Source organism: Tachyglossus aculeatus, chromosome 4 (assembly GCF_015852505.1).
Source record: "Tachyglossus aculeatus isolate mTacAcu1 chromosome 4, mTacAcu1.pri, whole genome shotgun sequence".
NCBI lineage: Eukaryota > Metazoa > Chordata > Mammalia > Monotremata > Tachyglossidae > Tachyglossus > Tachyglossus aculeatus.
Genome location: NC_052069.1, coordinates 66,257,204 through 66,284,814, shown reverse-complemented (window position 1 = coordinate 66,284,814; position 27,611 = coordinate 66,257,204). Strand labels below are relative to the sequence as shown.

The following is a 27,611-nucleotide window of genomic DNA, read 5'->3' as shown; positions in this document are numbered from 1 at the left end:
CAGTCTCAATCCCCATTTTACAGTTGAGGTAACTGAGGCCCAGAGATGTGAAGTGATTTGGCCAAGGTCACACAGCAGACACGTGGTGGAGCTGGGATTAGAACCCACATCCTTCCGACTCCAAGGCCTGGGCTAGCTCCATTAGGCCACGTGACGCTTCTGCCTCTTTTGACCATTCTCTCTCAAAGCTGAAATGTTCCACCCTGTGGAATGTATTATACACTTACTCTCTTCCTTTTCTCCTTCTGCCTGATTCTCTGCCATCACTTCTCCCAGGGCAGGGAGGTGAAAAGGGGTGGCCCCCACCCTGGACTTTGATCCCACCTTCTATCACCCTTGGGCCTCTTTCCTATGTCCCCTCCCTATGCTCCCTAAACACAATCTGTCCTCCAAGAGGCCTTTCTCCTCCAAGCAGCCTTCTCTGACTAAGCCCTCCTTTCCTCTCCCTTCTGCTTTGCCCCAACTTGCTCCTTTTATTCATCCCCCCTCCCAGCCCCACAGCACTTATGTTCATTCAGTCGTAATTATTGAGCGATTACTTTGTGCAGAGCACTGTACTAAGTGCTTGGGAAGTACAATTCAGCAACAAATAGAGACAATCCCTGCCTGTCTCCACCCTCCAGAGTGTGAGCTCATCGTGGGCAGGGAATGTGTTTACTGTTATATCGTACTCTCCCAAGTGCTTAGTACAGTCCTCTGCTCTGCTCAATAAATACGATTGATTGAAGGTAAGCTACAGTCTCTCTATTTCTTGGTGATTTCTCCCGTGGTGTTCATCTCTAATCCTCATTTTCCTCATCTGTAAAGTGGGGATAATGATTCCTTCCTCCCCATACCTCTCTGGGGATGTTGTGCAGGAGGGGTCAAGTGCTTGGGGAAGATAGAAGTTCTCTGCGACTGACCTGAGATCCAGGAAGAAGTGAGTCCATTAAGGAGATGACTTAGCAAAGCCTTGAACAGGTTCAAGTCACATGGCACAGGCTCATGTCTGGCTCATCCCACAGGTCCCCTGGCGCTGGGGTTTGACACACAGACTAGAATCAGCATGGCCCAGCAGAAAGAGCATGGGCCTGAGTTTCAGAGAACCTGGGTTTTAATTCCAGCTCTGGCAATTATTATTATTAATAATAATAATAATGATGACATTAAATGCTTACTATGTTCCAGGCACTGTACTAAGCGCTAGGGTGGATACAAATAGGGTTGGACACAGTTCCTGTCCCACATGGGGCTCACAGTCTCAATCCCCATTTTACAGATAAGTGAGGCCTAGAGAAGTGAAGTGACTTGCCCAAGGTCCCACAACAGACTAGTGGCAGAGCCGGAATTAGAACCCATGACCTTCTGAGTCCCCATGCTCAATCCACTGTGCTATGCTGCTTCTCAACTGCTTGCTGTGTGACCTTGGCCAAATCATCTCTGGGCCTGAGTTACCTCATCTGTATAATTTAATCCTCCTCCTTCCAATTTAGACTGTGAGCCCCCTGTGGGACAAGGTCTGTGTCCAACTTGTTTAATCTATATTTTCCGCTGTACTTAGTATAGCACAGTGCTTGACAAATAGTAAGTGCTGCGGTAATACTAATAATAATGAAGACCATTCATTCAGTCATATTTATTGAGCGCTTACTGTGTGCAGAGCACTGTACTAAGCGCTTGGGAAGTACAAGTGGGAATAGGTTCCAATGCTCTTCTGGTGACCTTCAGTCACTTCCCACTGCACCTAATTGGTTCTGAGGGGAACAAGCACCAGCATTTATTCATTTAATCGTATTTATTGAGTGCTTACTGTGTGCAGAGCACTGTACTAAGCGCTTGGGAGGTACAAGTCGGCAACATATAGAGATGATCCCTACCCAACAACAGGCTCAGCTGGGAATCTGCCCGATTGGAAGGAAGACTAGACCAGAACATAAGCGGCCAGTAACGGAGCCTCTCACTTCTAGAGATTGTCGAGTTGGGCTCCTGTGCATGGGTGATCATTTTTCCTGGTATTGTCGTCTCTTAGGCTCCTGGAACTCCAACTCCCAGAAGCAGCATTAGCCTAGTGGAAAGAGCACAGGCTGGGTGTCAGAGGAGCTAGGTTCTAATTCCAGCTTCGCCACTTGTCTGCTCCATGAACTTGGGCAAGTTATTTAACTTCCCTATGCTTCAGTTCTCTCATTTGTAAAATGGGAATTAAGACTGTGAGCCCTATGTGGGACATGGATGGTGTCCAACCTGATTAGCTTGTTTCAACCTCAGCACGTAATACAATATCTGCCCACTGTTGGGTAGGGACTGTCTCTATATGTTGCCAACTTGTACTTCCCAAGCGCTTAGTACAGTGCTCTGCACACAGTAAGCACTCAATAAATACGATTGATGATGATGATAGCGTGTAACAAAGAATGTGGGGGGAGAGGGGGAAAGCTCCAGGGACTGAGGCTTGGATTAGAGAATCAGCGTGGCTCAGTGGGAAAGAGCAAGGGCTTTGGAGTCGGAGGTCATGGGTTCAAATCCTGACTCCGCCAATTGTTAGCTGTGTGGTTTTGGGCAAGTCACTTAACTTCTCTGTGCCTCAGTTACCTCATCTGTAAAATGGGGATTAAGACCGTGAGCCCCCTGTGGGACAACCTGATCACCTTGGAACCTCTCCAGTGCTTAGAACGGTGCTTTGCACATAGTAAGCGCTTAATAAATCATCAATCGTATTTATTTATTGAGCACTTACTATGTGCAGAGCACTGTACTAAGCGCTTGGGAAGTACAAATTGGCAACATATAGAGACAGTCCCTACCCAACAGGGGGCTCACAGTCTAAAAGAGGGAGACAGAGAACAAAACCAAACATACTAACAAAATAAAATAAATAGAATAGATATGTACAAATAAAATAAATAAATAAATAAATAGAGTAAAAAAATATGTACAAACATATATACATATATACAGGTGCTGTGGGGAAGGCAAGGAGGTAAGATGGGGGGGATGGAGAGGGGGACAAGGGGGAGAGGAAGGAAGGGGCTCAGTCTGGGAAGGCCTCCTGGAGGAGGTGAGCTCTCAGCAGGGCATTGAAGGGAGGAAGAGAGCTAGCTTGGCGGATGGGCAGAGGGAGGGCATTCCAGGCCCGGGGGATGACGTGGGCCGGGGGTCGATGGCGGGACAGGCGAGAGCAAGGTACGGTGAGGAGATCAGCGGTGGAGGAGCGGAGGGTGCGGGCTGGGCTGTAGAAGGAGAGAAGGGAGGTGAGGTAGGAGGGGGCGAGGTGATGGAGAGCCTTGAAGCCCAGGGTGAGGAGTTTCTGCCTGATGCACAGATTGATTGGTAGCCACTGGAGATTTTTGAGGAGGGGAGTGATATGCCCAGAGCGTTTCTGGACAAAGATAATCCGGGCAGCATCCCGAATAATAAATGCCATCATTATTATTATTTGCCATTCAGCTAGCACACACTTCCAGTTCAGAAATGGCTTAGACTTGAACAGAGTGTTTTGAATGATTATGGAGGATGCTGGAGAGAAAATGGAGATCTTCTCCCCAGACCGTCCAGCCTTTTGGACCCTTCAACAATCATGGCACAATTATCCTCACCTGACCCGCTACTGCAGCCGACTGGTTTTGTTGTATTTTTGCCTTAAAACGAATCCCAAATCCCTCTAGACCATCGGCTCTTTGGGGGGAGGAAACGTTTCTCCTAATTCTGTTGTGGTGTACTGTCTCAAGCACTTAGTACAGTGCTCTGCGCAGAGTAAGCGCTCAATAAATACTACTATTGACGATGATGATTGCTTTGCAGAGCCAGCTCCAGCCCTCCGGCCCTTGAAAATCGATGCGATGTCAGCCAGCAGCCTGAGGGTTCGTTGGAGGCCCTTGCCTCCCGATGTGGCCCGGCAAAGGCTGATGTGGGTCCCGTTGGCTGGGGGAGAGGCCGAAGAGGTGAGCGGATGGTAACCCTCTCCGGGCTGTCATTTGTGGAAAAAGGCAGTTTCTCTTTGTCTCTGCCCATTTTGGGCCTCTTTTTGGTCTTCCCCAGAAGCTGCTTTAGGCTTGTGGAACTGAATTGAGGGGTTATGCGGGGAACATGGACATTAAGCCTGGCCTTCGAGACCTTCCCTAATTAAGCCCTCCTTTTCTCAGCTCCCTCTCCCTTTTGCATCATCTGGGCATTTGGTTCGGTGACCTTTGAGCGTTTGATTTTCGACCCACCTCAACCCCACAGCACTTACGTATACATCTTAAAATTATATATTATAAATTATTTATTCATATTAATGTCCCTCTACCCCTCTGGACTGGGCAGGGAATCTGTCTGCTAATTTTGTTGTGTTGTACTCTTCCAAGTGCTTAGTAATAATAATAATGATGGTATTCGTTAAGCGCTTACTATGTGCAAAGCACTGTTCTAAGCGCTGGGGGGATATGTGGCGGGTGGGAGGGGATGAGGCATTTAAAACCACCACCTAGTGGCTCAGGCTAACTTCTTCTTCTTCTTCTTCTTATGGGCAAGTCACTTAACTTCTCTGGGCCTCAGTTACCTCATCTGTAAAATGGGGATTAAGACTGTGAGCCCCATGGGACAACCTGATCACCTTGTAACCTTCCCAGTGCTTAGAACAGTGCTTTGCACATAGTAAGCGCTTAATAAGTGCCATTATTATTATTTATTTATTTTTGGTATTCGTTAAGTGCTTACTATGTGCAAAGCACTGTTCTAAGTGCTGCGATAGATACAAGGTGATCAGGCTGTCCCACGTGGGGCTCACAAGCCTAATCCCCATTTTACAGATGAGGTAACTGAGGCAAAGAGAAGTTGTGACTTGCCCAAAGTCACACAGCTGACAAGTGTCAGAGTCAGGACTAGAACCCATGACCTCTGAATTCCAAGCCCGGGCTCTTTCCACTGAGCCACGTTGCTTCTAGTACAGTGCTGTGCACGTGAGCCCGTTGTTGAGTAGGGACCGTTTCTATATGTTGTTGACTTGTACTTCCCAAGTGCTTAGTACAGTGCTCTGCACACAGTAAATTCTCAATAAATATGATTGAATGAATGAATAGTAAGTGCTCAATAAATATTTCTGATTGATTAAACAAACCCTGGGAATAATTTGGACAGTTTCTGGCTCTGGTTTTGTTTTTGTTTTTTCCCAATCTACTTATGGACAGGGAACTTGTCTAGCAACTCCGTTAAATTGTACTCTCCCAATCACTTGGTACCATTCTCTAAACTCTGTAAGGGCTCAAGAAATGTATTTGATTGACTGATAGATTTCCCCAGGGAGGTGAGGCAATTGCTGTCATTTTTAGGAAGAGTTGACATTTTGTACTATTTGAAAGGTCTTCAGGATTATTTGGGGATCTTGGGACTGGAGAGACTCAATTCTCTACAGTGGGGAGTCTATGTACCCGGTTTCTTCCTGGCCTAGGGCTTGATAGCCGCTGAACTGGCAATCAGATTGGCAGGCACTCATTGCTTTTTGTTCCAGTTCGAATGACTGGTGTCGAAGGTATAATGCCGTCCTTAACTGGTGATGAACTGCATTTCAGGTGATTTTGAAGGGACAGACGAATGTGCACATTATTGACGGCCTGCTACCCAATACCGAGTATCGAGTGTCACTGCTGGCCGTTTACAGTGATGACAGAGAGAGCAGTGTGGCAGCTGGAATCGGCACAACGCGTAAGTCATGATCCATAGCGGCCTTAATGGCTAAATGGTTAAACACATGCTTCAGATGGACTTCTTACATTGGGCTCCTTTTTAATTCTGAATATTTTACGGACCAGTTACCAAGCAACTGGAGAAACTTTTCCAACACGGGGCTCGATTATCAGGGCCCAAGAATAAGGAGTTGGCTACCACAGTGGGGAACTGGTACCAGACTGTCATTGACCCATAGCCTATGCTGTTTGGATCTTTTTCCATCTTGGATTTGTTGCCAGCCAGTTTGAGGCAGGATTCCAAATTGGAATCTCAAAGAATTTTTCCTTTAGAGATGAGTAAGAGAGTTAAAATATTTAGACTTTTTTTAACTTTATTGAAGCATTTCCCATTTTTCACTTTCCGAAGGGCTGGAAGGGCATTTTTTACGGTATTTGTTAAGTGCTTACTACTGAGTGCTGGGGCAGGTAAAAGTGAATGAGGTTGGACACAGTCCATGCCCCACATGGGGCTCAGTCTTAGTCTCCATTTTACAGATGAGGTAACTGTAAAGCTAGGTGACCATCATATCTTTTATTTATATTATTTGCTTTCCTAATCCTCAGTAGAGTGGTCTGCCCAAAGAAAGTGGATAAATACTGATGGTAAGTATGGTTACTGAAGAGGCAACTTCTTGCATATCCTGTGGCTATTCACCTTGTATCGCCTCACGGTGATAGAGAAGCATCGTGGCTTAGTGGATAGAGCACAATCCTGGGAGTCAGAAGGACCTGGGTTCTAATCCCTGCTCTGCCACTTGTCTGCTGTGTGACCTTGGGCAAGTCATTTCCTTGTGCCTTAGTTACCTCATCTGTAAAATAAGGTTTAAGTCTGTGAGCCTCACATGGGACAGGGACTGTATCTAACCCAATTTGCTTTACACTCCCCAGTACAGTACAGTACATTGTTCAGTGTCCGGCACGTAGTAAATGCTTAACAAATACCACAGTTTATTATTATTGTTTTATTTGTGCTGTGATTAGCATTCTTCTGGTTAAGGTTGCCAGCCAGCCATAAATTCCCACAAATGTGCCCATTGCCGCAACTGCTACCAAAAAGGCTGTAAATGTGCAACTTGTCCATAAAAATAATCTAAAATTGTTCATTTTGGAACCCCCCCCCTCCCCAATATTTTGATATATGTAAATATTGAATTGTGGGGTTTCGGGGGTGCCACTGTTCTGGTGCTTTTGGCAGCTCCTGTGGTGGGCACAAGTAGTAGTAGCATTATTTACTGAGCTCCCACTAGGTACAATATACAAAGTGCTGAGGACAGGCATAATAAATTCACAAGCGCTAGAGATGGCTGAAGGGTTTGTTCACTTTAGGGTGCTTGGGGATTAAACAGGGAAGGATTGTTGGAGGAGATGAGGACTGGCATTAATACATTCACAAGCGCTAGAGCTGGCTGATGGGTTTGTTCACTTTAGAGTGCATGGGGTTTAATCAGGGAAGGATTGTTGGAGGAGATGGGATTTTAGGAGAGTTTTGAAGGAGGAATGAATTGTCTGTTAGATTTGGAGATGGAGGAAGTAACAGGGGCTGGGGCAATGGTGTCAGTCGTCGGGGGAGAGAAGGAGGGGGAGGGAGGGAAGGAAGGAGGGGGAGGGAGGGAGAGAAAGAGAGAGAGGGAGAGAGAGAGAGAGAGAGGGAAAAGGAGAGAGAGAGAAAACACACAACAGAGCCAGGTACGGTTGGAAACTCAGCTTGGAAGGAACTAGGAGATTGAGTGAAGACTAACAGTAAAAAAAGAGCAGATAGGTAAGGTAGGATGAGTTGGAGGAGAGGTTTGAGGCCAAAACCCAAAACAATTTGAATTAACAGACAGCTTACAGACAGTTGGTAATCTTGATCAGAGAAGCAGCATGGCCTAGTTGATAGAGTGTGGGTCTGTGAGTCAGATGTACCTATGTTCTAATCATGGCTCTGTGCCATCTGCTGTGTGACCTCAGGCAAGTCATGTAGCTTCTCTGGGCCCCAGTTACCTCGTCTGTGAAATTCAGATTAAGAATGTGAGCCTCATGTGGAACAGGGACTGTGTCCAACCTGATTAACTTGGGACAACCTGATCACCTTGTATCCTCCCCAGTACTTAGAATAGTGCTTTGCACATAGTAAGCGCTTAACAAATGCCATCATTATTATTATTATTGTTATTATTATCAAGTTAAAAGAATAGTGCTCGGCACATAGTAAGGGCTTAACAAATACCATCATCATCATTACTATTATTATCTTGAATTGTGTTTGAAGCTTGACATCAACCTGGTGTTGTTCTCTGCTATTTTGTTTATGGTATTAGTTCAGCACTTACTATGTGCCAGACACTGTTGGGGTAAATACACGCTAATCAGGTTGAACACAGTCCATCTCCCACATGAGGCTCACAGGCTTAATCCCCATTTTACAGCTGAGGTAACTGAGGCACGGAGAGGTGAAGGGACTTGCCCAAGGTCACACGGCAGACAAGTCACAGAGCCAGGATTAGATCCCAGGTCCTTCTGACTTCCAGGCCTGTGCTCTATCCACTAGGCCATGCTGCCTCTCCCAAAAAGCATGCTGGCCTTTCTGCTTCATATTCTTTGCCCGCCAGTGCAAAGTGTTCATTCTTTCATTCATTCAGTCATATTTATTGAGCGCTTACTGTGTTCAAGCGCTTACTGTACTAAGTGCTTGGGAAGTACAACTCGGCAACATATAGAGACAGTCCCAACCCAACAACCGGCTCACAGTCTAGAAGGGGGAGACAGACAACAAAACAAAACAAAAGTCTTCTGCCTAGGTAGCAGAATTTAGTAGCAAATTTTGCTCCTCATGAATGGTTTGAATTATCAATCAATCAATGGTATTTACTGAGCATTTTTACTGTGAGCAGAATACTGTAGCAATGCTCCGGGACTTCCAGCAAGAACATCCCTAGGCCTCCTTGAGGTTTATTTTCATCTGGGCCAATGGACAGGCAACTGTTATCAAGCTTGCCATACATGATCAGAGATTAAACAATTTCCCAGACAAACACATGGTGCACCTGCAAAATACTTACACTCTCCTTAGCTCTGTATTAGGCAGAAAAAAGTAGGCGGAAGCTCCTTTCTCCCAGTTTTCCCCAATTAAATCTTCATTTCCCCTGCTCTCTATCCCTTCCGCATCAATCGACGATATCTGTTCACCTTTTGCTATGTTCAGAGCCCTGTATTAAGCACCTGATAGAGTACAATACAACAGTGTTGGGAGCCATGTTCCCTGCCCACAAGGAACGTACAGTCTAGAGGGTCGCCTATGCACCTAGATTACCTCCTCTGTCACATGGGGATTAAGACTGTGAGCCCCATGTGGGACATGGACTATCCAACATGATTAACTTGTATCTACCCCAGTGCTTAGTACAGTGCCTGGCACATAGTAAGCGCTTAACAAATACCGTAAAAGAAAATAAAATCAAAAAGAGTACTTGTAGAGAGTAAAGGACTTGATATTCACCACCCTGCTTAGTCCCACTGCACTTATGTACACATCTGTAATTTGTTTTAATGTCTGTCTCCTCTCCTAGACTGTAGTCTCTTTGTGGGCAGGGAACATGTCTACCAACTCTGTTATATCGTACTCTCCCAATCGCTTAGTATAGTGCTCTGCAAACAATGGGAAGCACTCAGTAAATACCATTGATTGCCTGATTGAGTCCTACTTCATTGTCACCTACTTTTCAGTTATTTCATAGCTGGCAATCTGAGCTTTAATTTATCCTGGGCAGGGAGAAAAGATCAGTATTGTTGCATTGTTGATCTCCTCCGACTTGTCGCTTTTTCCACAACTGTTCTTCTCTGGCTCTCTTTGTCCTTGAGATTGACAATGGGGCCAAGTGGTCGGAGGAGGAGGGACCTATTTCCCTAACCGAGGACCTGGCGTTCTGCTGTGCCCTTTGGCGAGCCTGCCCAGAAAACAGTACAAATGGCTGATCATCAGTCAGAAATCCTCTCCTAACGGGGAAAATGTGAAAACGGTCTTAAATCAGCAATGTGTTTGTGTGTGTCTAAGTGCTTGAATTCTGAAATATTTTCCTCGGGGACAAATATGTTTCTTTGATTATGCAGACATTCCATCAGTCTAAAGCGTCTGGCTTGATTCTAAAATTCATGTCAATAATCGTATTATCCTTCACCAAAGTTTCCATTTTCCTCAAAACAGAGTATTGTTAACCGTGCATGGCAATGACTAAGAGTATGTGATGGATCGAATTATGCCTTGGTAAAGGGGTCTTGAACTGTGAAGTAAATTTATTAGAACAGACCGTATCTGAGGAACTATTCCTTCCCTGAACGATTCTTCAGACAAGTCAGTCTTTCTGGAGCATTCCCGGTGTTCATTCACCAAAATAGTTGCTCTGTTGAAATGCTTTTTGCTTGTAAGATGGAGAGAAAAGAGCTTTTCAGAAAGAATTGAAGCCCTCCTAGAAGTGGCTCAAGTGGTGCCTGGAAGCAGAGGAACATTCTTGGGATTGCCAAGGCAAGCCTTGATTTTTATCAGTCGTTAGCAGCAGGGGACTGCGTGAGCTCTCCCCATTTAATAAAAGTCAAGTGTAGAGTCCTGGGAAAAATTTCATTCCCCAAGTCTCTGCCTGCCCCTCAAAACAAATTTTTTTCTAGTTCTTCCTCCCACTGTAGCTTTGCTCAGTAATGCTGTCCGGTTGACCGTCCAATTTGTTTATTTTGACCTCGGGGTTCAGAATTTCCAGGCTGAAACCTTCTGAGGGTCATCCAGATTTTGGAAGCTTTCCTATGAAGAGTATCCTCATCCAGTGAGGAAAATCCCCACTGGTTCCCAGTGAAAGAATCTGAAGGATAATAAGGATTATTATTATGGTATTAGTGCTTAATAGTGCTACCAGGCGCTGGGGCAGATATAAGGTGCTCAGGTCAACCACAGACCCTGTCCCACGCGGGGCTGACAATCTTAGAGTTAGGGAGAACAGGTCTCAACCCCATTTTTGGTAGACGAGGAAACTAGGGGCCTGAGAGATTAAGTGATTTGCCCAAGTTCACACAGCAGGCCTGGGATTAGAGCCCAGGTCTACCAACTCTTCTCATACCGCATCTGAAAGTCAAACTGATTGGAAGGAAATCAATGTATCCATAATCCTCCTGGAAACTGTTTAACTATGGTACTTGACCAGTTGGTTCCAGTTGGTTCCTTATCTTTTAGACTGTGAGCCCACTGTTGGGTAGGGACTGTCTCTATGTGATGCCAATTTGTACTTCCCAAGCGCTTAGTACAGTGCTCTGCACATAGTAAGCGCTCAATAAATACGATTGATTGATTATCTTTATATCCTTCAGGCCCCCTCCCAGCCCCACAGCATTTTAGTATATATCTGTAATTTATTTGATTCATTCATTCAATCATATTTGAGTGCGTACTGTGTGCACAGCACTATATTAAGTGCTTGGAAAGTACAATTTGGCAATAAATAGAGACAATCCCTACCCAACAATGGGCTCACAGTCTAGAAGGGGAGAGACAGACAACAAAACAAAACAAGTAGGCAGGCATCAATATAAATAGAATTTTAGATATATGCACATCATTAATAAAATAAATAGAATAATAAATATGTACATGTATGCACAAGTGCTGTGGGGCCGGGGGGGGGGGGGAGGGGCTAGAGAAAAGGAGGGAATTGGGGCAAAGGAGAGGGGAGGAGGAGCAGAGGAAATGGGGGGATCAGTCTGGGAAGGCCTCCTGGAGGAGGTGAGCTTTCATTAGTGCTTTCAAGGGGGGAAGTGTGCTAGTTTGGCTGATGTGAGGAAGGAGGGCTTTCCAGGCCAGAGGTAGGACATGGACTGGGGTCGAAGGTGGGACAGGTAAGAACGAGGCACAGTGAGAAGGTTAGCACCAGAGGAGCAGGGGGTGAGGGCCGGGCTGTAGGAGAGAAAGGAGGTGAGGTAAGAGGGGGCGAGGTGATGGAGAGCTTTGAAGCCAATAGTGAGGAGGGTTTTTGGGTTTGTTTTTTTTTTTATATGAACGCCTGTCTCCTCCTCTTGACTGTAAGCTCATTGCAGGCAGGGAATGTGTCTGTTATACTGTTATAGTGCACTCTCCTGAGTGCTCAGTACAGGACTCTGCATACAGTAAGTGCTCAATAAATACTACTGACTGACTGATGCTATTCTTTGCTAACTCCCTTGACTGTCCCATCTCCGGTCCCATTGGGCCTACCCTTCCCCCTCAACCAAAAATACATCCCATCCCATCTTCAAAATCCTCCTGAAAAGTAGTATGGCCTAGTAGGTAGAGCATGGGCCCAGGAGTCAGGAGGGTCTAGGTTCTAATCCTGGCTCCACCATTTGGCTGCTGTGTGAACTGGGCAAGTCATTTAATTTCTTCAAGCCTCAACTACCTCCTCTGGGGTAAAATGGGGATTAAGACTGTGAATGCTATGTGGGACAGGGACTGCGTCCAACCCGATTATCTTGTATCTACCCCAGTGCTTAGTACTGTGCCTGGCACATAGTAAGTCAGCATGGCTCAGTGGAAAGAGCACGGGCTTTGGAGTCAGAGGTCATGGGTTCAAATCCCGGCCCTGCCACTTGTCAGGTGTGTGACTGGGCAAGTCACTTCACTTCTCTGTGCTTCTGTAAAATGGAGATGAAGATTGTGAGCCCCCTGTGGGACAACCTGATCACCTTGTAACCTCCCCAGGGCTTAGAGCCGTGCTTTGCACATAGTAAGCGCTTAATAAATGCCATAAAAAAGCCACCTCCTCCAAGAGGCATTCCCTGATTAGTTCCCGCTTCTAATCACGTCATCCCAACAGCTACCTCTAAATAAACTCCCTCTAGACTGTAAATTTGTTGTGGGCCAGGAATGTGTCTGTTTATTCCTGTATTGTACTCTCCTAAGAGCTTAGTGTAGTGCTCTGCAAACAGTAAGCACTCATTAAATACAATTGAATGAATGAGTGAAATCTTATATGAATATTGGTTTACTTAGTCTATTGATTTATTCATGTTTTGCTTACTTTCCAGCTGTGCTGCATTTTTGTTTTTCTCTTGTTCTCACTGTAAACCATCAAGGCGTCCCTGACGCCCTGGTAAGCTTCTCTAGGCAAAGATACTTATTTTATTATATGCTCCTACATGCCTAGCACAGTGCTGTGAACTTTGAAGGCTTCTCTGCCCCGAGTAAGTACCCAGTACCCAGCTCTACTCAGATGCTCAGTGATTGCTGATGACAGCGAGGCTTAAGGAGTTAGCTGATTTTGTACGAAAACTTGTAGGAAGATGGTTGCTGACGTCTGCTCGCTTTTTGGAAATCTAATCCCATAAATGGTTTCTGTTCCAGTTGATGATGCTACAGTAGAGCCGACCATCCCTGAGACCACTCCTGCTCCCCCAGGACCTGTGACTTCAGGTAAAGAGTTATTCTGGGCCTTTTTCTTAGGAAAATAGAGATGGCTCTCCATTCCCCCCACATCTTTACTCCCACACCATCTCCACCCACATCCTCCATCCCAACCCCACCCTGTCCTCACTTCTATACCCATCCTCACCCTCACCCCCATCCCCAGCCCCATCCAGCGTTCTCCACTAGTCAGATTTTCCAAACCCCCGATATTTTGGCTTTTTCTTACCTGGCTCCTTCCCCTCTTTAGGACTCTCTCTCTAGTCCTTCACTTTCTCCTGGGAGTCAGAAGGTCATGGGTTCTCATCCCGGCTCTGCCACTCATCCGCTGTGTGACCTTGGGCAAGTCACTTCACTTCTCTGGGCCTCAGTGACCTCATCTGTGAAAAGGGGATTGAGACTGTGAGCCCCCTGTGGACAACCTGATCACCTTTTAACCTCCCCAGTGCTTAGAACAGTGCTTTGCACATTGTAAGCGCTTAATAAACGCCATTATTATTATTACTCCCCTACCTCTCTACCACAAGCATTTCCAAATTTCCACCATTGACCCGTTTATGAATCAACCACAAAAGTCCAGGAATGAGAATCAGGGCATCAGCTGGTAATGATCTACTCTGTGTTGGTGGGAGGAAGAAGAGCAGGTATCTACCCCACAGAATGGCTCCAGGCCATGTTCAGTATCCACCATTATGATCCACAGCATCACAATATCTGATGTCTCGCTCTACCCACCCCAAAGCACCCCTTCCTTCGAAGCGAGTCAGTGTTTCCCACCAAAGTTTGAACTTGAAGTCTGGGAGTCCTTTAAGGTGGGATCGTGTTGACCCCAGTGTTTCACACAGGAATCAGGAACCTGGCCGTGGTCCCAGAGTCCTCGTCCAGCCTGAGGGTGACCTGGGACATCTTGGACAGCGGTGCGGAGCAGTTTAGGGTGACCTACGTCGCGACGGGAGGGGACCATGCTGAAGAAGTGGTGGAAACGGTCAGTGACATTTCAGCTTCTTAACTGAGACTCTGCAGAGTTCCATTGTTAGCTCAGCGCCGATTAAGGAATGCCAGCCCTGGCTTCTTCTTTCTGACCATAATTGTGTGCTTTAAAACCAATTCGTTTTTATTTCTGCTGCCCTGTTTGGCCTTGCTTCACTCCCTCCTTTTCTGTTTGTGATAAAATAGGACAGCAGTAGGTATCGATTTGAAATTTGAGAGGCAATATGGCCTATTGGAAGAGTGTGGCCCTAGGAGTCAGAGGACCTGGGTTTTAATTCCAGCTCTGCTAGTCGCTTGTTGTGTGACCTTGAGTGAGTCCCCTAACTTCTCTGTGCCTCTGTTACCCGATCTGTAAAATGTAGATTAAAATCCTCCTCTCTCCAATTGAGATTATGAGCCCCCTGTGGGACAGGGACTGTGTTCAAGCTGGTATTTATGCAGCACTTAGTGCTTGAAACATAGTAAGTGCTTAACAAAAACCATTAAAAAAATGCCTGAAAAAATGTCCAGCAGCTGAGGAAACTAAGAAGGCAACGGTGACAGTTAAACTACTGTCCCAAGACACTGAGAATAGACTCCAAAATATAACTCAGGAGTCGTTACTCTCCAGCCTCCCATTCCGTTCACCAGAACTCCTTCTTCCCTGCCTGGTCCAAGGACTTTAACTTTATGTCCTCAAATGATGTTTTCAACGAAGCATTAGTTGTTCTCTTTCCTGGTGACAAAAGTGTGAGTAATACTTCTGGGAAGCAACTGAACAGTCTTTCACTAGCTTGCAGCCACCTGCGATTGCTTAGTGGCTTCCTTTCAAGATTATCCATTAAAAGCCAGCCAGAAAAAAATCTATCTCCTTCTGTGTGTCAAGGTGGCTACAGGCTATACTCGTTCAATTTGTTCTTTAGAGGCAGGACATGAGCCACTGGCTGGGTAAATGTGGTATAAAGCTCTAGTCACCAAATGATGAGAACAATTCTTCCTTTCTGGCCCTGGAGAATGCAGTCGCACCCACTTGCGTTTATGCCGACACCTCTCCTTTGGCACTTATGCTCCTCTAGCTATTCTGAGTACTTACACATATGTCAATTTACACAATCCAAGTCTATTCATTTCATTCATTCATTCATTCATTCATATTCATTCATTGAGAAGCAGCGTGGCTCAGTGGAAAGAGCACGGGCTTTGGAGTCAGAGGTCATGGGTTCGAATCCTGGCTCCACCACAAGTCTGCTGTGTGACCTTGGGCAAGTCACTTAACTTCTCTGAACCTCAGTTACCTCATCTGTAAAAATGGGGATTAAGACTGTGAGCCCCACGTGGGACAACTTGATCACAGTGTATACCCCCAGCACTTAGAACAGTGCTTTGCACATAGTAAGCGCTTAAAAAATGCCATCATCATCATCATTCATTTATTCATTTTTTCCTACTCTTACCAGCTGTATCTCTATTTTGATTTGTACTCCCACTGGAGGTTTACAATGTGGGACTCCCTCTTCATTCATTGTCATATTTATTGAGTGCTTACTGTGTGCAGAGTACTGCACTAAGTGTTTGGAAGAGTACAGTACAGCAATAAACAGACATATTCCCTGCCCCTATACTCTCCTCGAGACTGCAAGCTGCTCAAGAGCAGAGCCTTTGTCTTCTACATTTGTTTCTCCCAAATAGCCAGTGAATTTCTGGGCACAAAGATGAGGTACTACTCTTTGCTTCTAGACTGTGAGCCCACTGTTGGGTAGGGACCGTCTCTATATGTTGCCAACTTGTACTTCCCAAGCGCTTAGTACAGTGCTCTGCAAACAATAAGTGCTCAATAAATACAATTGATTGCTACAGCATAGGCACTCAATAAATATCAGTGGATGAAGTTGGAGAGCCCTCCACTGGTCATACCTACTGAGGGATGAATTTACACCATCTTCCAAGCCTCCATTCTGCCAGGAGCAGAATATGGGCGCCAAGAAATAATAATAGAGAAGCAGCGTGGCTCAGTGGAAAGAGCACGGGCTTTGGAGTCAGAGGTCATGGGTTCAAATCCCAGCTCCACCACACGTCTGCTGTGTGACCTTGGGCAAGTCACTTAACTTCTCTGGGCCTCAGTTACCTCATCTGTAAAATAGGGATGAAGACTGTGAGCCCCCCGTGGGACAACCTGATCACCTTGTATCCCTCCCAGCGCTTAGAACAGTGCTTTGCACATAGTAAGCACTTAACAAATGCCATTATTATTATTATTATTATTGTTATTATTATCATTAATTGTGGCATTTGTGAAGCATTACTATATGCCAACCAAAGCACTAAGCACTGGGATAGATCCAAGATCATCAGGTCCCACATGGGTCCCACAGTCTAAGCAGAAGAGAGAACAGATATTGAATCCCCATTTTGCAGATGAGAGAATTGAGGCCCAGAGAAGTAAAGTGTCTTGCCCAAGGTCACACAGCAGGTAAGCGGCAGAGCTGGGATTGGGACAAGGTCAGTTGATTCCCAGGCCTGTGTGCTTTCCGCTAGACCATGCTGCTTCTCAAGCAATGTTCAACTATACCTGGCAGGAGCCTCCCATTTGTCACATGGATATGGGAGCCCCTTTTTCAGTTAAAGCCTTGACCAGATAGAATATGTAGAAGCGGCACAGCATAGTGGATAGAGCACGGGCCAGAGTCAGAAGGTCATAGGCTCTAATCTTGGCTCTGCCACATGACTGCTGTGTGACCTTGGGCAAGTCAGTTCACTTCTCTGTGCCTCGGTTACCTCATCTGTAAAATGGGGACTGAGACTGTGAGCCCCACGTGGACAGGAACTGCGCCCAACCCGATTTGCTTGTATTCACCCCAGTGCTTAGTACAGTACTTGACACATAGCAAGCGCTTAACAAATACCATCATCGTTATTAGTAAATTATTCACAACTTCGTATCACCAAACCTCTAAAGCCAGGATTTGTGATCGTTTAACTCCATGCATTTGCCTTTTGCACCCTTTGAAGCTGCAAAAAGAAGGCAGGTTTTGACCTAAAGAAGACAGGCAGTGGGGCTGCACTGGAATCAACAAGGCAGGATGTGGAAGAAAGTAGGGAAATACGGCAGGGATGGAGGGAGGAAGTGTGGAGGGTAGGAGTGAGAGAGAATAATGTGAAAATCCAGCTACCCCTGGCAGATTGCAATAGACAGAGTATGTCTGGTTAGCACAGACTCCAGGGAGTCGAGCCAGAGCTTAGAACGTACAAAGTGATCCAGACTGTAGTCAAATGGCATGTAAAACCAACAAAACCACCCCCCTTTTTACAATTCAGACTTTTTCCCCAATTCAGATCAGATTTTCCTCCCCATAAGCTCATTGTGGGCACTGAATGAGTCTACGAACTCTCCCTCTTGACTGTAAGCTTGCTGTGGGCAGGGAATGCATCTACCAACTGTTGTATTTTATATTTTACTCTCCCAAGCACTTAGTACAGTGCTCTGCACACAGTAAGTACTCAATAAATACCATTAACTGATTTATTGGTCACCCAAATTAGTGACGTCTTACCATATTTGAAAGAAAAATGGAAAGACTATTGAAAATCCGTCCGGATAAGGGCATTGTGTGAGAGTTGGATGAGAATTGGATTCATCGCCTGAAGCAATGTTAATGCTCCGCTGGCTCTGAAAAGGAGTCAGGGCAACTTTACATGCACGGAAGATTTGGTGTGCTGTGTTGCCACTCAAATCCTCCAGCAAAGCAATTCAATCAATCAGTCGTATTTATTGAAAGCTTACTGCATGCCGAGGATTGTTCTAAATGCTTGGGAGACTACATTAAAACAGAGTTCGTAGGCAGACACATTCCCTGCCCACAAAGGGTTTACAGCCTCCAATGATTACCAACCATTTCTAGTAGAGAGGCCAAGAGGAAGAGAAGCTATGGGCTGTGGTGGTCTTTCCCTGTGTGGTCATCTCCAGAGACAGTAACTTTTTATTAACTTTCCTGCACTGTCTCTGATTGCTCAGATCTGCAGTTGCCTCTTTAGCCCAATCTTTTCCACACCAACAGAGGTTGGAGGTAATCCCCATCTTTAGCGCTTTCTAATAACAGGACGTCAAGATCCTTGATTTATGATGGATTTATAGTCTCCTCAGTCAAAATTTCCAGACTTTCTTCACAGCCTGCACGGTCAGCAGCAAAGCCCAGCTCCTCTCCCAAAGGAGCGGAGAATGGCAGCGGGCCGGATCCATTGCTTGGAACGGCCTCCTGCCAGAGTGACGCCAGGATCGAAGCCAGCTTGTTCCTGGAAGCATTTCTGGGTGCAGTGGGCTGGATTTCCATCCCATTCAATGCTAAGCAGGTTCGCTCTCGGCTCCGAGAGGCCTCTGTGTGTTCTGACCTGCAGGACTCGTGTACCAGCAGATGTGATGAAGGATGAACATTGTATCCTGGAGATTTCTCCTTGGGTTGTTGGGTAGTTGGGGTTTAGATAAAGCTGAGATTGGAAACTACTTTTCCGATGAATGGTGCGAGGCTGCTAGCAGAGGCAAGTAGAGTGGCCAAGATGCACTCTCAGCGGTCCAGAAGCCAGCAAGGGGAGGAAAAGGACTATGTCTTGGATTCAGATGAGAGTCTTCTCAATTGTTTTTATTACAGGCACGGAAGGAATTGTGCAAATGCTGCCACAAAAACAAGACTCTTGATTATCACAATCCCCCATTCACAGGGGGAGCTCACAGGCAGCCCACAGTTCGGGGAGACAAACACATAAAACAAAAGAATCCCATGGAAACACAGTGAACACAAGTTGATGATATTCAGCGATGAAAATACTGACAGGGATAAATGTCAACCAGGCAGTACTAGGGCAGGGGGTGTATCTACTTACTCCATGGTCCTCTAGAGCACAGATCTGGGAGTCTAGGTTCTAATATCAGCTCCACTGCATGTCTGCTGTGTGACCTTAGGCAAGTCACTTCACTTCTCTGGGCCTCAGTTACCTCATCTGTAAAATGGGGATTGAGTGTGAGCCCCCTGTGGGAGAGGGACTTTGTCCAACCTGATTAACTTGTACCTAACCCAGCACTTAGAACAGTGCTTGGCATAGAGTAAGCACTTAAGTACCATAATTATTATTAATTATTACTTAGTACAGTGTTTGGCACATAATGGGTGCTCCAAAAATGGATTGATTGGTAGATGGTAAGCTCCTTCTGGGCAGGTATCATGTACCCAACTCTGTTGTACTGTGCTCTCCCGAGCAGTTAGTACAGTCTCTGCACCCAAAAAGCGCTCAATAAATTCTGTTGATTGATGGGGCGGTCAATCCATCGATCAGTTATGTTTATAGGATGCTTACTGTGGATAGAGACTGCTGTAGTGGATGGACCTGAGAGTCAAAGGTCATGGGTTCTAATCCCCACACTGCCACTTATCTGCTGTGTGACCTTAGGCAAGTCACTTCATTTCTCTGGGCCTCAGATACCTTACCTGAAAAATGGGGATTGAGCCTGTGTGCCCCACAAGGGAAAGGGACTGTGTCCAATTCAATTTGCTTGTATCCACCCCAGCACTTAGTACAGTGCCTGGTATATAGTAAGCGCTTATCAAATCTCATAATTATTATTATTACTAAGCACTTTGGAAAGTAAAACACAACAATATAACACATTCCCTGCCCACAGTGAGCTTATAGTCTAGAAGGGGAGACAGACATTAATAAAAATAAATTTTGAATATGTGCAAAAGGGCTGTGGGAGGGCAGTGGTGGTGAATGAAGGGAGGAAGTCAGAGTGATGCAGAAGGGAATTGGAGAAGACGAAAGGAGGGCTTAGTCAGGGAAGGCCTCTTGAAGGAGATGTACCTTCAATAACGCTTTGAAGTGGGGGAGAATAATTTTCTGCGGATATGAGGAGGGAGGACATTCCAAGCCAGGGGCAGGATGTGGGCGAGAGGTCGGCGGTGAGATAGACGGTCCTCAGACTTGTCTACATTTCAGGTAAACAAACCTGGCTGACCAAGGTCCTTGCAGTCCTCCCAGTACTCCTGTGAGGGGGAGAGTGGAGGGGCTTGACGCTCATGGATTATCTTTCTACAGAAACGCTCTGGGCATGCCACCTCCCTCCCCCAAAATCTCCAGTGGTTGTCTGTCAACCTTCATAGCAAGCAAAAACTCCTCACTATTGGCTTCAAAGCTCTTGATCACCTTGCCCCCTCCTACCTCACCTCCCTTCTCTCATTCATTCAGTCGTATTTATTGAGCACTTATTGTGTGCAGAGCACTGTACTAAGCACTTGGGAAGTACAAGTTGGCAACATATAGAGACGGTCCCTACCCAACAACAGGCTCACAGTCTAGAAGGGGGAGACAGACAACAAAACAAAATATATTAACAAAATAAAATAAATAGAATAGTAAATATGTACAAGTAAAATAGACTAATAAATCTATACAAACATATATACAGGTGCTGTGGGGAGGGGAAGGAGGTAGGGTGGGGGGATGGAGAGGAGGAGAGGAAAAAGGGGGCTCAGTCTGGGAAGACCTCCTGGAGGAGGTGAGCAGCCCAGCACACACACTCCGCTCTTCTGCCACTAACCTCCTCACTGGGCCTCGTTCTCACCTGTCCCGCTGTCGACCCCTGGCCCACGTCCTACCTCTGGCCTGGAACACCCTCCCTCCGCATAGCCGCCAAACTAGCACACTTCCCCCCTTCAAAGCCCTACTGAAAGTACACCTTCTCCAGGAGGCCTTCCCAGACTAAGCCCCCTTTTTCCTCTTCTCCTCCCCATCCCCCCCGTCCCTTTTCCTCTTTTCCTTTTCCCATCACCCCAACTCCCTCCCTCTGCTCTACCCCCCGCCCCACAGCACTTGTGTATATATGTGCATATTTATTATTCTATTTATTTTATTAATGATGTGTGTACATTCATTCATTCAATCATATTTATTGAGCGCTTACTATTTGCAGAGCACTGTTCTAAGCACTTAGGAAGTACAAGTCAGCAACATATATGTCTATAATTCTATTTATTTATATTGATGGTATTTATGCCTATTTACTTGTTTTGATGTCTGTCTCCCCCCTTCCAGGCTGTGAGCCTGTTGTTGGGTAGGGATTGTCTTTGTTGCTCAGTTGTACTTTCCATGCACTTAGTACAGTGCTCTGCACACAGTAAGTGCTCAATAAATACGATTGAATGAATGAATGAGTGAAGCCCAGCCAGAGGGGGAGAGGTGAAGCTAGTCTGGGCTCCTGTTGGCTCATTGCAGCACCACTGACATGGAGGCTCCCAACTGCAGTCCTCTAGCCTCCTTTTGGGAGCTAGTAAAGTACTGGTCCTCCCTTTAACCATGGTTTGCAAGAACAGTGACCTGGACAGCTGCCCTTGTTTCTTTTGGAAATATAGATTTGGGCGGGATGGGAGTTAGAGAGAAAGCTAGGGGCACCAAGGTCCTTCTTGTCCACCCTGGTTACCCAGATGTTCCAACCCAGCCACGATGACCCACACCCATTTTCTTCCCCAGAGAAGCAGCATGGCTCAGTGGAAAGAGCACGGGTTTTGATGTCAGAGGTCATGGGTTCAAATTCCGGATCCACCAATTGTCAGCTGTGTGACTTTGGGCAAGTCACTTCACTTCTCTGGGCCTCAGTTACCTCATCTGTAAAATGGGGATTAAGATTGTGAGCCCTCTGTGGGACAACCTGCTCACCTTGTAACTTCCCCAGCACTTAGAACAGTGCTCTGCACATAGTAAGTGCTTAATAAATGCCATTATTATTATTATTATTATTCCCCAGCTGCCTCCACCCTGTCTTTCTCAGAAATTCTAGCTTGGGCTGCACCTTTCCCAAGTGCTTAATACAGTACTCTGCACATAGTAAGCGCTCAATAAATACAATTGAATAAATATGGCCAGGTAACGATTCCACCCGGGCACTTCACAAAACCCTCCATCCACATCACCCACATCGTCTCATCCTATCCCGTCTGGACTACTGCATCAGCCTTCTCTCTGATCTTCCATCCTCGTGTCTCTCTCCACTTCAATCCATATTTCATGCTGCTGCCCGGATTATCTTTGTCCAGAAACGCTCTGGGCATATTACTCCCCTCCTCAAAAATCTCCAGTGGCTACCAATCAATCTGCACATCAGGCAGAAACTCCTCACCCTGGGCTTCAAGGCTGTCCATCACCTCGCCCCCTCCTACCTCACCTCCCTTCTCTCCTTCTACAGCCCAGCCCGCACCCTCCATTCCTCTGCCGCTAATCTCCTCACCGTGCCTCCTTCTCACCTGTCCCGCCATCGACCCCTGGCCCACGTCATCCCCCGGGCCTGGAATGCCCTCCCTCTGCCCATCCCCCAAGCTAGCTCTCTTCCTCCTTTCAAGGCCCTGCTGAGAGCTCACCTCCTCCAGGAGGCCTTCCCAGACTGAGCCCCTTCCTTCCTCTCCCCCTCGTCCCCCTCTCCATCCCCCCCATCTTACCTCCTTCCCTTCCCCACAGCCCCTGTATATATGTATATATGTTTGTACATATTTATTACTCTATTTTACTTGTACATATCTATTCTATTTATTTTATTTTGTTAGTATGTTTGGTTTTGTTCTCTGTCTCCCCCCTTTTAGACTGTGAGCCCACTGTTGGGTAGGGACTGTCTCCATATGTTACCAATTCGTACTTCCCAAGCGCTTAGTACAGTGCTCTGCACATAGTAAGCGCTCAATAAATATGATTGATGATGATGATGATGATCACCCGAGTTGACCTCTCAATGGTCAGCTCCCAAAAATGTCTCGTAGCCCTTGGGACTTAAAGATGACCAAGCAACTCCAGGGTTCAACTAGAGGCTGGCCGGGGTTTGGTCCTTGATTTATTGGCCCAGATGCCACTCCACCAAATCCTCCCTTTGGGACTCCTGGCTTTGCCCCCAGCCCTCTATTGCAGAGCAGCTGCAGCTGTTGCATTCTGCCGGCTTCCTTAACCCCTTCTAGTCAACGTCGGACAATCCCTCCCAACAACGGCCGGTGAGCCGTTTTGTTTTCTGGTTTTACACTTTGAGGTCTGTCCTCTGCCACTCTGGTTCAGAAGCCTTGGTGTTGGGTTGGTTAACCCAAGAGTTTGTAGGGGGTCGTACCCTGAAAACACACTCTGTTGTGGAGTAAGCGATGGAGAATATTAACTGTCTCCACCCTCTAGACTGTAACCTCACTGTAGGAGGGGAATGTGTCTGTTATATTGTATTTTCCCAAGCACTTAGTACAGCGCTCTGCACACATTAAGTGCTCAATAAATACAACTGATTGAATGAATGGATTGGGAGAGGTGCTGCAGGCTCCCTGATACCGGCTAGGGCTACCTTTCCACTTTGAGTCCTCATCAGAGCACACGCACAACGTATGTAACTCTCTACCTCTTGTCTGGTTCTGGTCTTTGGGATTCTCCCCTCTCATTTTCAGCATTGTTTCAGTGGGAATTGTGGCTTGAGAGTGGGAATGGAAGACTGGGCTTTCGAGGGAACGCTGCTTTTGTGTTCTGAGGATGCAGGACTTCATTATGAATGAGATTCTCCACGTTTCATAAGCTTGTGGGCTTGGGGGCAAAAATATTATTACAAGTCTTAGATCATTTGCAGATGGTTGGTAGAGAGAGGGATATTACTCCATGGGGAGTATCATGAAAGAGCCTAAAATTTAAAACTTCTGGGTAATTAATTTTAAATAAAAGTGGGGCATATGCATGCACTCTGGGGACAGGATATGTTGTATCTTTTCCTCTTTTCACTCAACCACTCCCATTTAATGCGCCTACGCATGCACACACAGATATGTGTTTTTAATTGTGACAAAGCATCCAGGGCCTCGGGCATTAAATATGAGCTGAATCGAATAGAAGGGATATCGAGGCTTATAAATATTATTGGATTTTAATTTTCTAATCATCTAGGTAATGGTGCCTGGAAGCCAGAACACTCTCCTCCTCCAGTCTCTGCTCTCAGATATGGAATATAAAGTCACTGTGACTCCAGTTTATTCAGATGGAGAGGGAGTCAGTGTTTCCGCCCCTGGAAAAACTTGTAAGTTCCAACCATTTGTCTGTGAGTAGCAGCAGACTAATTTGTAGAAGCATGTGAAATACTGCTTGTGATGATATACAGCTAGGCCCTGATGCCTGACCTCTGCTCACCTATTCACCTCTTTCTCACATCCCTGACTCCTCCTACTTCCCTCCAAATCAGTAGGCTAAATAATTTAAGCATCTGATAACAGCCTTTATGTATTACGTTGGAAACCCAATCACAGAGAATAGAAAAGAAAAGCAGGTTATGTTCAATTTAGACCAGTTGTTACTCCCTTTCCTTTCTGCATCCCCCGGCACTTGGATTTGTATCCTGTAAGCACTTGATGTTCTCCCCACCTTCAGCCCCACAGAATTTATACACCTGTAATCGTAACATATATTTATATTAATTTTGGTCTCCCTCTCCAGCCTGTAAGCTCCTTATGGGCAGAGACTGTGTCTACAAATTCTGTTGCATTGTACTCTCCCAAGTGCTTAGTCCAGTGCTCCGCATCCAGTAAGTACTCAATATATACAACTGATTGATTGATTGATCAATGAATGGGCCATGGGGCTGAAGGAGCCCTGAACCAGCTGCCTGGCTTGTGCCAAAACAAATAACCTGGAAGCCAGAGTCAGAATGAGCTTCCACAGAGACAGAGTGGCCTATTAGAAAGTGTGAGCCCAGTCTAGGACGGGGACTGTGTTCAACCTGATTAATTTGTATCTGCTCCAGGACTCGGAACAGTGCTTGGCACATAGTAAGCGCTTAACAAGTACCTTAATTAATTGATTAATGTATAGTCATAAATCTACACACGCACATATATATTCAATAAGACTGCTCTAATTTTGGTATTTCTAATTTTGGAGATTGGAGATGGGGAAATGGGGGTGAGGAGTGGGAGCTGAGTTTGGGGTACAAGGAAGCAGAAAAGCAGAGTAGAGAAGTAGAGAAGCAGCATGACTTAGTGGAAAGAGCACGGGCTTGGGAGCCAGAGGACATAAATTCTAATCCCGGCTCCACCAACTGTCTGCTGTGTGGCCTTGGGCAAGCCACTTAACTTCTCTGGGCCTCAGTTACCTCATCTGTAAAATGGGGATTAAGACTGTGAGCCCCACGTGGGACAATCTGATTGCCTTGTATCAACCCCAGCACTTAGAACAGTGTTTGGCACATAGTAAGCATTTAACAAATACCATAATAATTATTATTATCATTAAAATACTCTGGGAACAAGAGAGGGTAATAAGCCAGGTGCTGAGACATTTATAGTGTTATCGCTCCTAACCTGTAGGGTGTGGTCATCTCCTTGGGCTGGTACAGAAAAGAACTTAATAAATGATCTGTAAATCTATGGGAAAGCGTACCCCATGGTATAGCCATTTAAGATTCACCCCAGTTTTTAAGAAACACATCATGGCTGTATTATGGAGTACATCTACATATCACATATAGTGAATCATTTTGAGTACTTACTATGCGCCAAGCACTAGACAAAGTGCTTGGAAGAGTACAGTTCAGCAGAATTACCAGATATGTTCCCCACCTGTAACAAGCTTACAATCTAGAAGGTGAGACAGACATTAAAATCAATTACAGATGTGTACGTAAGTGCTGTGGGGCTGAAGGTGGGTGAATTAAGGAGCGCCTTTGATGCTGCCTATTCCAGAAGTGGCTACGAAAGTCTTATTACAATTGTGCTTTCAAATTTCTTTCCAGTGTCACTCTTTGCTCCCAGAAATTTACAAATCTTGGAAGAATGGTACAACCGTTTTCGCGTCACCTGGGACCCTCCGCCAACACCGACAACGGGCTACAAAGTTGTCTACAAACCTACAAACAGTAAGAAAATATTTGCGAGTCCCTTCTCATAGGCCCTTTTTTTTTTGAAGACTATCCCATTTACCTGTACATTGCTTGTGTACTTGGAGTAGTTTGTGTGATTATCTAGGGTTGTATAAGCATTTGGAACTGGTTTAGTTCTTCTCCATTCCCCTGAGCATTAGACTAAATTTCTGTGCTTCGACTCTGAGTTTTTAGGGTATGCAGAAGGTTCTAGGAACTTCTCCCAGATTCCTTTCCCAGTGACCCTTGACACACCAATTCTCACTGCTGCCTGGTAGATATCTGCAGTCCTGGGTTTATGGGAATCAGGATCTGAGCCATTGTAGAGGGTTCAGAGCCTCACAGGATTCACTTTCCCTGCTCCAAATTGTTGGCAGTGCAAGTACCGTGCTGTTGGCAGAACAAGTTCTCTGATCGATGCTGTGTTCACTGCCACACTGGGATACAAAAGCATACCCTTTTAGACTGTGAGCCCACTGTTGGGTAGGGACTGTCTCTATATGTTGCCAATTTGTACTTCCCAAGTGCTTAGTACAGTGCTCTGCACATAGTAAGCGCTCAATAAATGCTATTGATGATGATGATGATACCCTGTCTGCTATCTACTGTCCCAAGAGAGAGCAGAGGTGGAAGATTTTTTTTTTTAATGGTCCTGTTGGCCAAAAGGCCCTGAACATGGGGCCCTCAGTCTTAATCCCCGTTTTACTGAAGAGATAAGTAAGGCATAGAGAAGTGAAATGACTTATCCAATATCCCACAGCAGATAAGTACATTTATCTCTTCTCCTCCATCTTGGACTAGGCAACCACTTTTCTTGCCTGGCAAAGACCTCCACTGCATGTTGCTCCTGGGCAAAGAAAACCTATTGACCTCTCGACACGATTCTGTGGTGGCCACAGGGTTCCCATGCCATGGAGATAGGACAGCCCAAGAGCAATTCCTAGATCTCATTAAATCCTCTCTCCAGGAGACAGCAGTCTGCACCGCACTTTGTTCCCTATTGTTTTTGTTTAGTTGAGAAAGATCGCACCTAGATCCTGGCCGCAATTTAGTGCAGAATCAATTTCCACTCTTACTGCACCTAACCCACCCAGTGTCCCACTCCAATCACCTGAGCTGCAACTATGCCGCAAGTCTTTGCAAGATCTGGCGAGTCAGTCATGGCTAGGCAGGTCTCTCTTCTGTCATTTTTGGCTAGATAGGAGATGTGGCCTTTCTCTTGACGTCCATGTTTGAGATTTTGGCTTCATCGAAGAGGTCAGAGGGAACAGACCTGCAGAATTTGGTTGAGACAGGAGCAAAGTCTCCCAGGCTGTGAACCAATCCTCTCTTTCTTGAACATGTAAATTCTGCAAGGAGATAGGAAAGGGGATGATGGTCATTGGTGTTCTATGAATTTAATTATTTGCCAATGTCTTTGTAACTAAAAACCTCTACCTCCTTCCTTCTCTCCCATTCAGGTACTGACCCAGCACTTGAAATTTTTGTGAGAGATTACGTTCACACCATTCTTCTCCAAAACCTGGCCATCGGGACAGAATACAACGTCCAAGTATTTGCCTCGTACTCCCCTGACTTCAGCGATGCTCTGACTGGTGTGGCCCAGACTTGTAAGTGTGCAGAGTTGCTGACTGAAATCTAAAAATGCACCATTCCCAAACCCCAC

The 27,611-nt window shown here is 45.9% G+C and overlaps 1 protein-coding gene across 2 annotated transcripts in view; it reads left to right on the top strand.

The window, feature by feature from the left end:
* The window catches only part of COL14A1 (collagen type XIV alpha 1 chain), a 189,613-nt gene that overhangs the window by 66,901 nt on the left and 95,101 nt on the right, over nt 1-27,611 (top strand). For both annotated transcript variants that reach the window (XM_038744920.1, XM_038744919.1), the window contains exons 16-22: nt 3,778-3,917; nt 5,526-5,658; nt 13,018-13,086; nt 13,923-14,062; nt 23,983-24,112; nt 25,820-25,942; nt 27,406-27,555. In XM_038744920.1, coding sequence (XP_038600848.1) covers nt 3,778-3,917; nt 5,526-5,658; nt 13,018-13,086; nt 13,923-14,062; nt 23,983-24,112; nt 25,820-25,942; nt 27,406-27,555 — 885 coding nt within the window. The remainder of the gene's footprint in view (nt 1-3,777; nt 3,918-5,525; nt 5,659-13,017; nt 13,087-13,922; nt 14,063-23,982; nt 24,113-25,819; nt 25,943-27,405; nt 27,556-27,611) is intronic.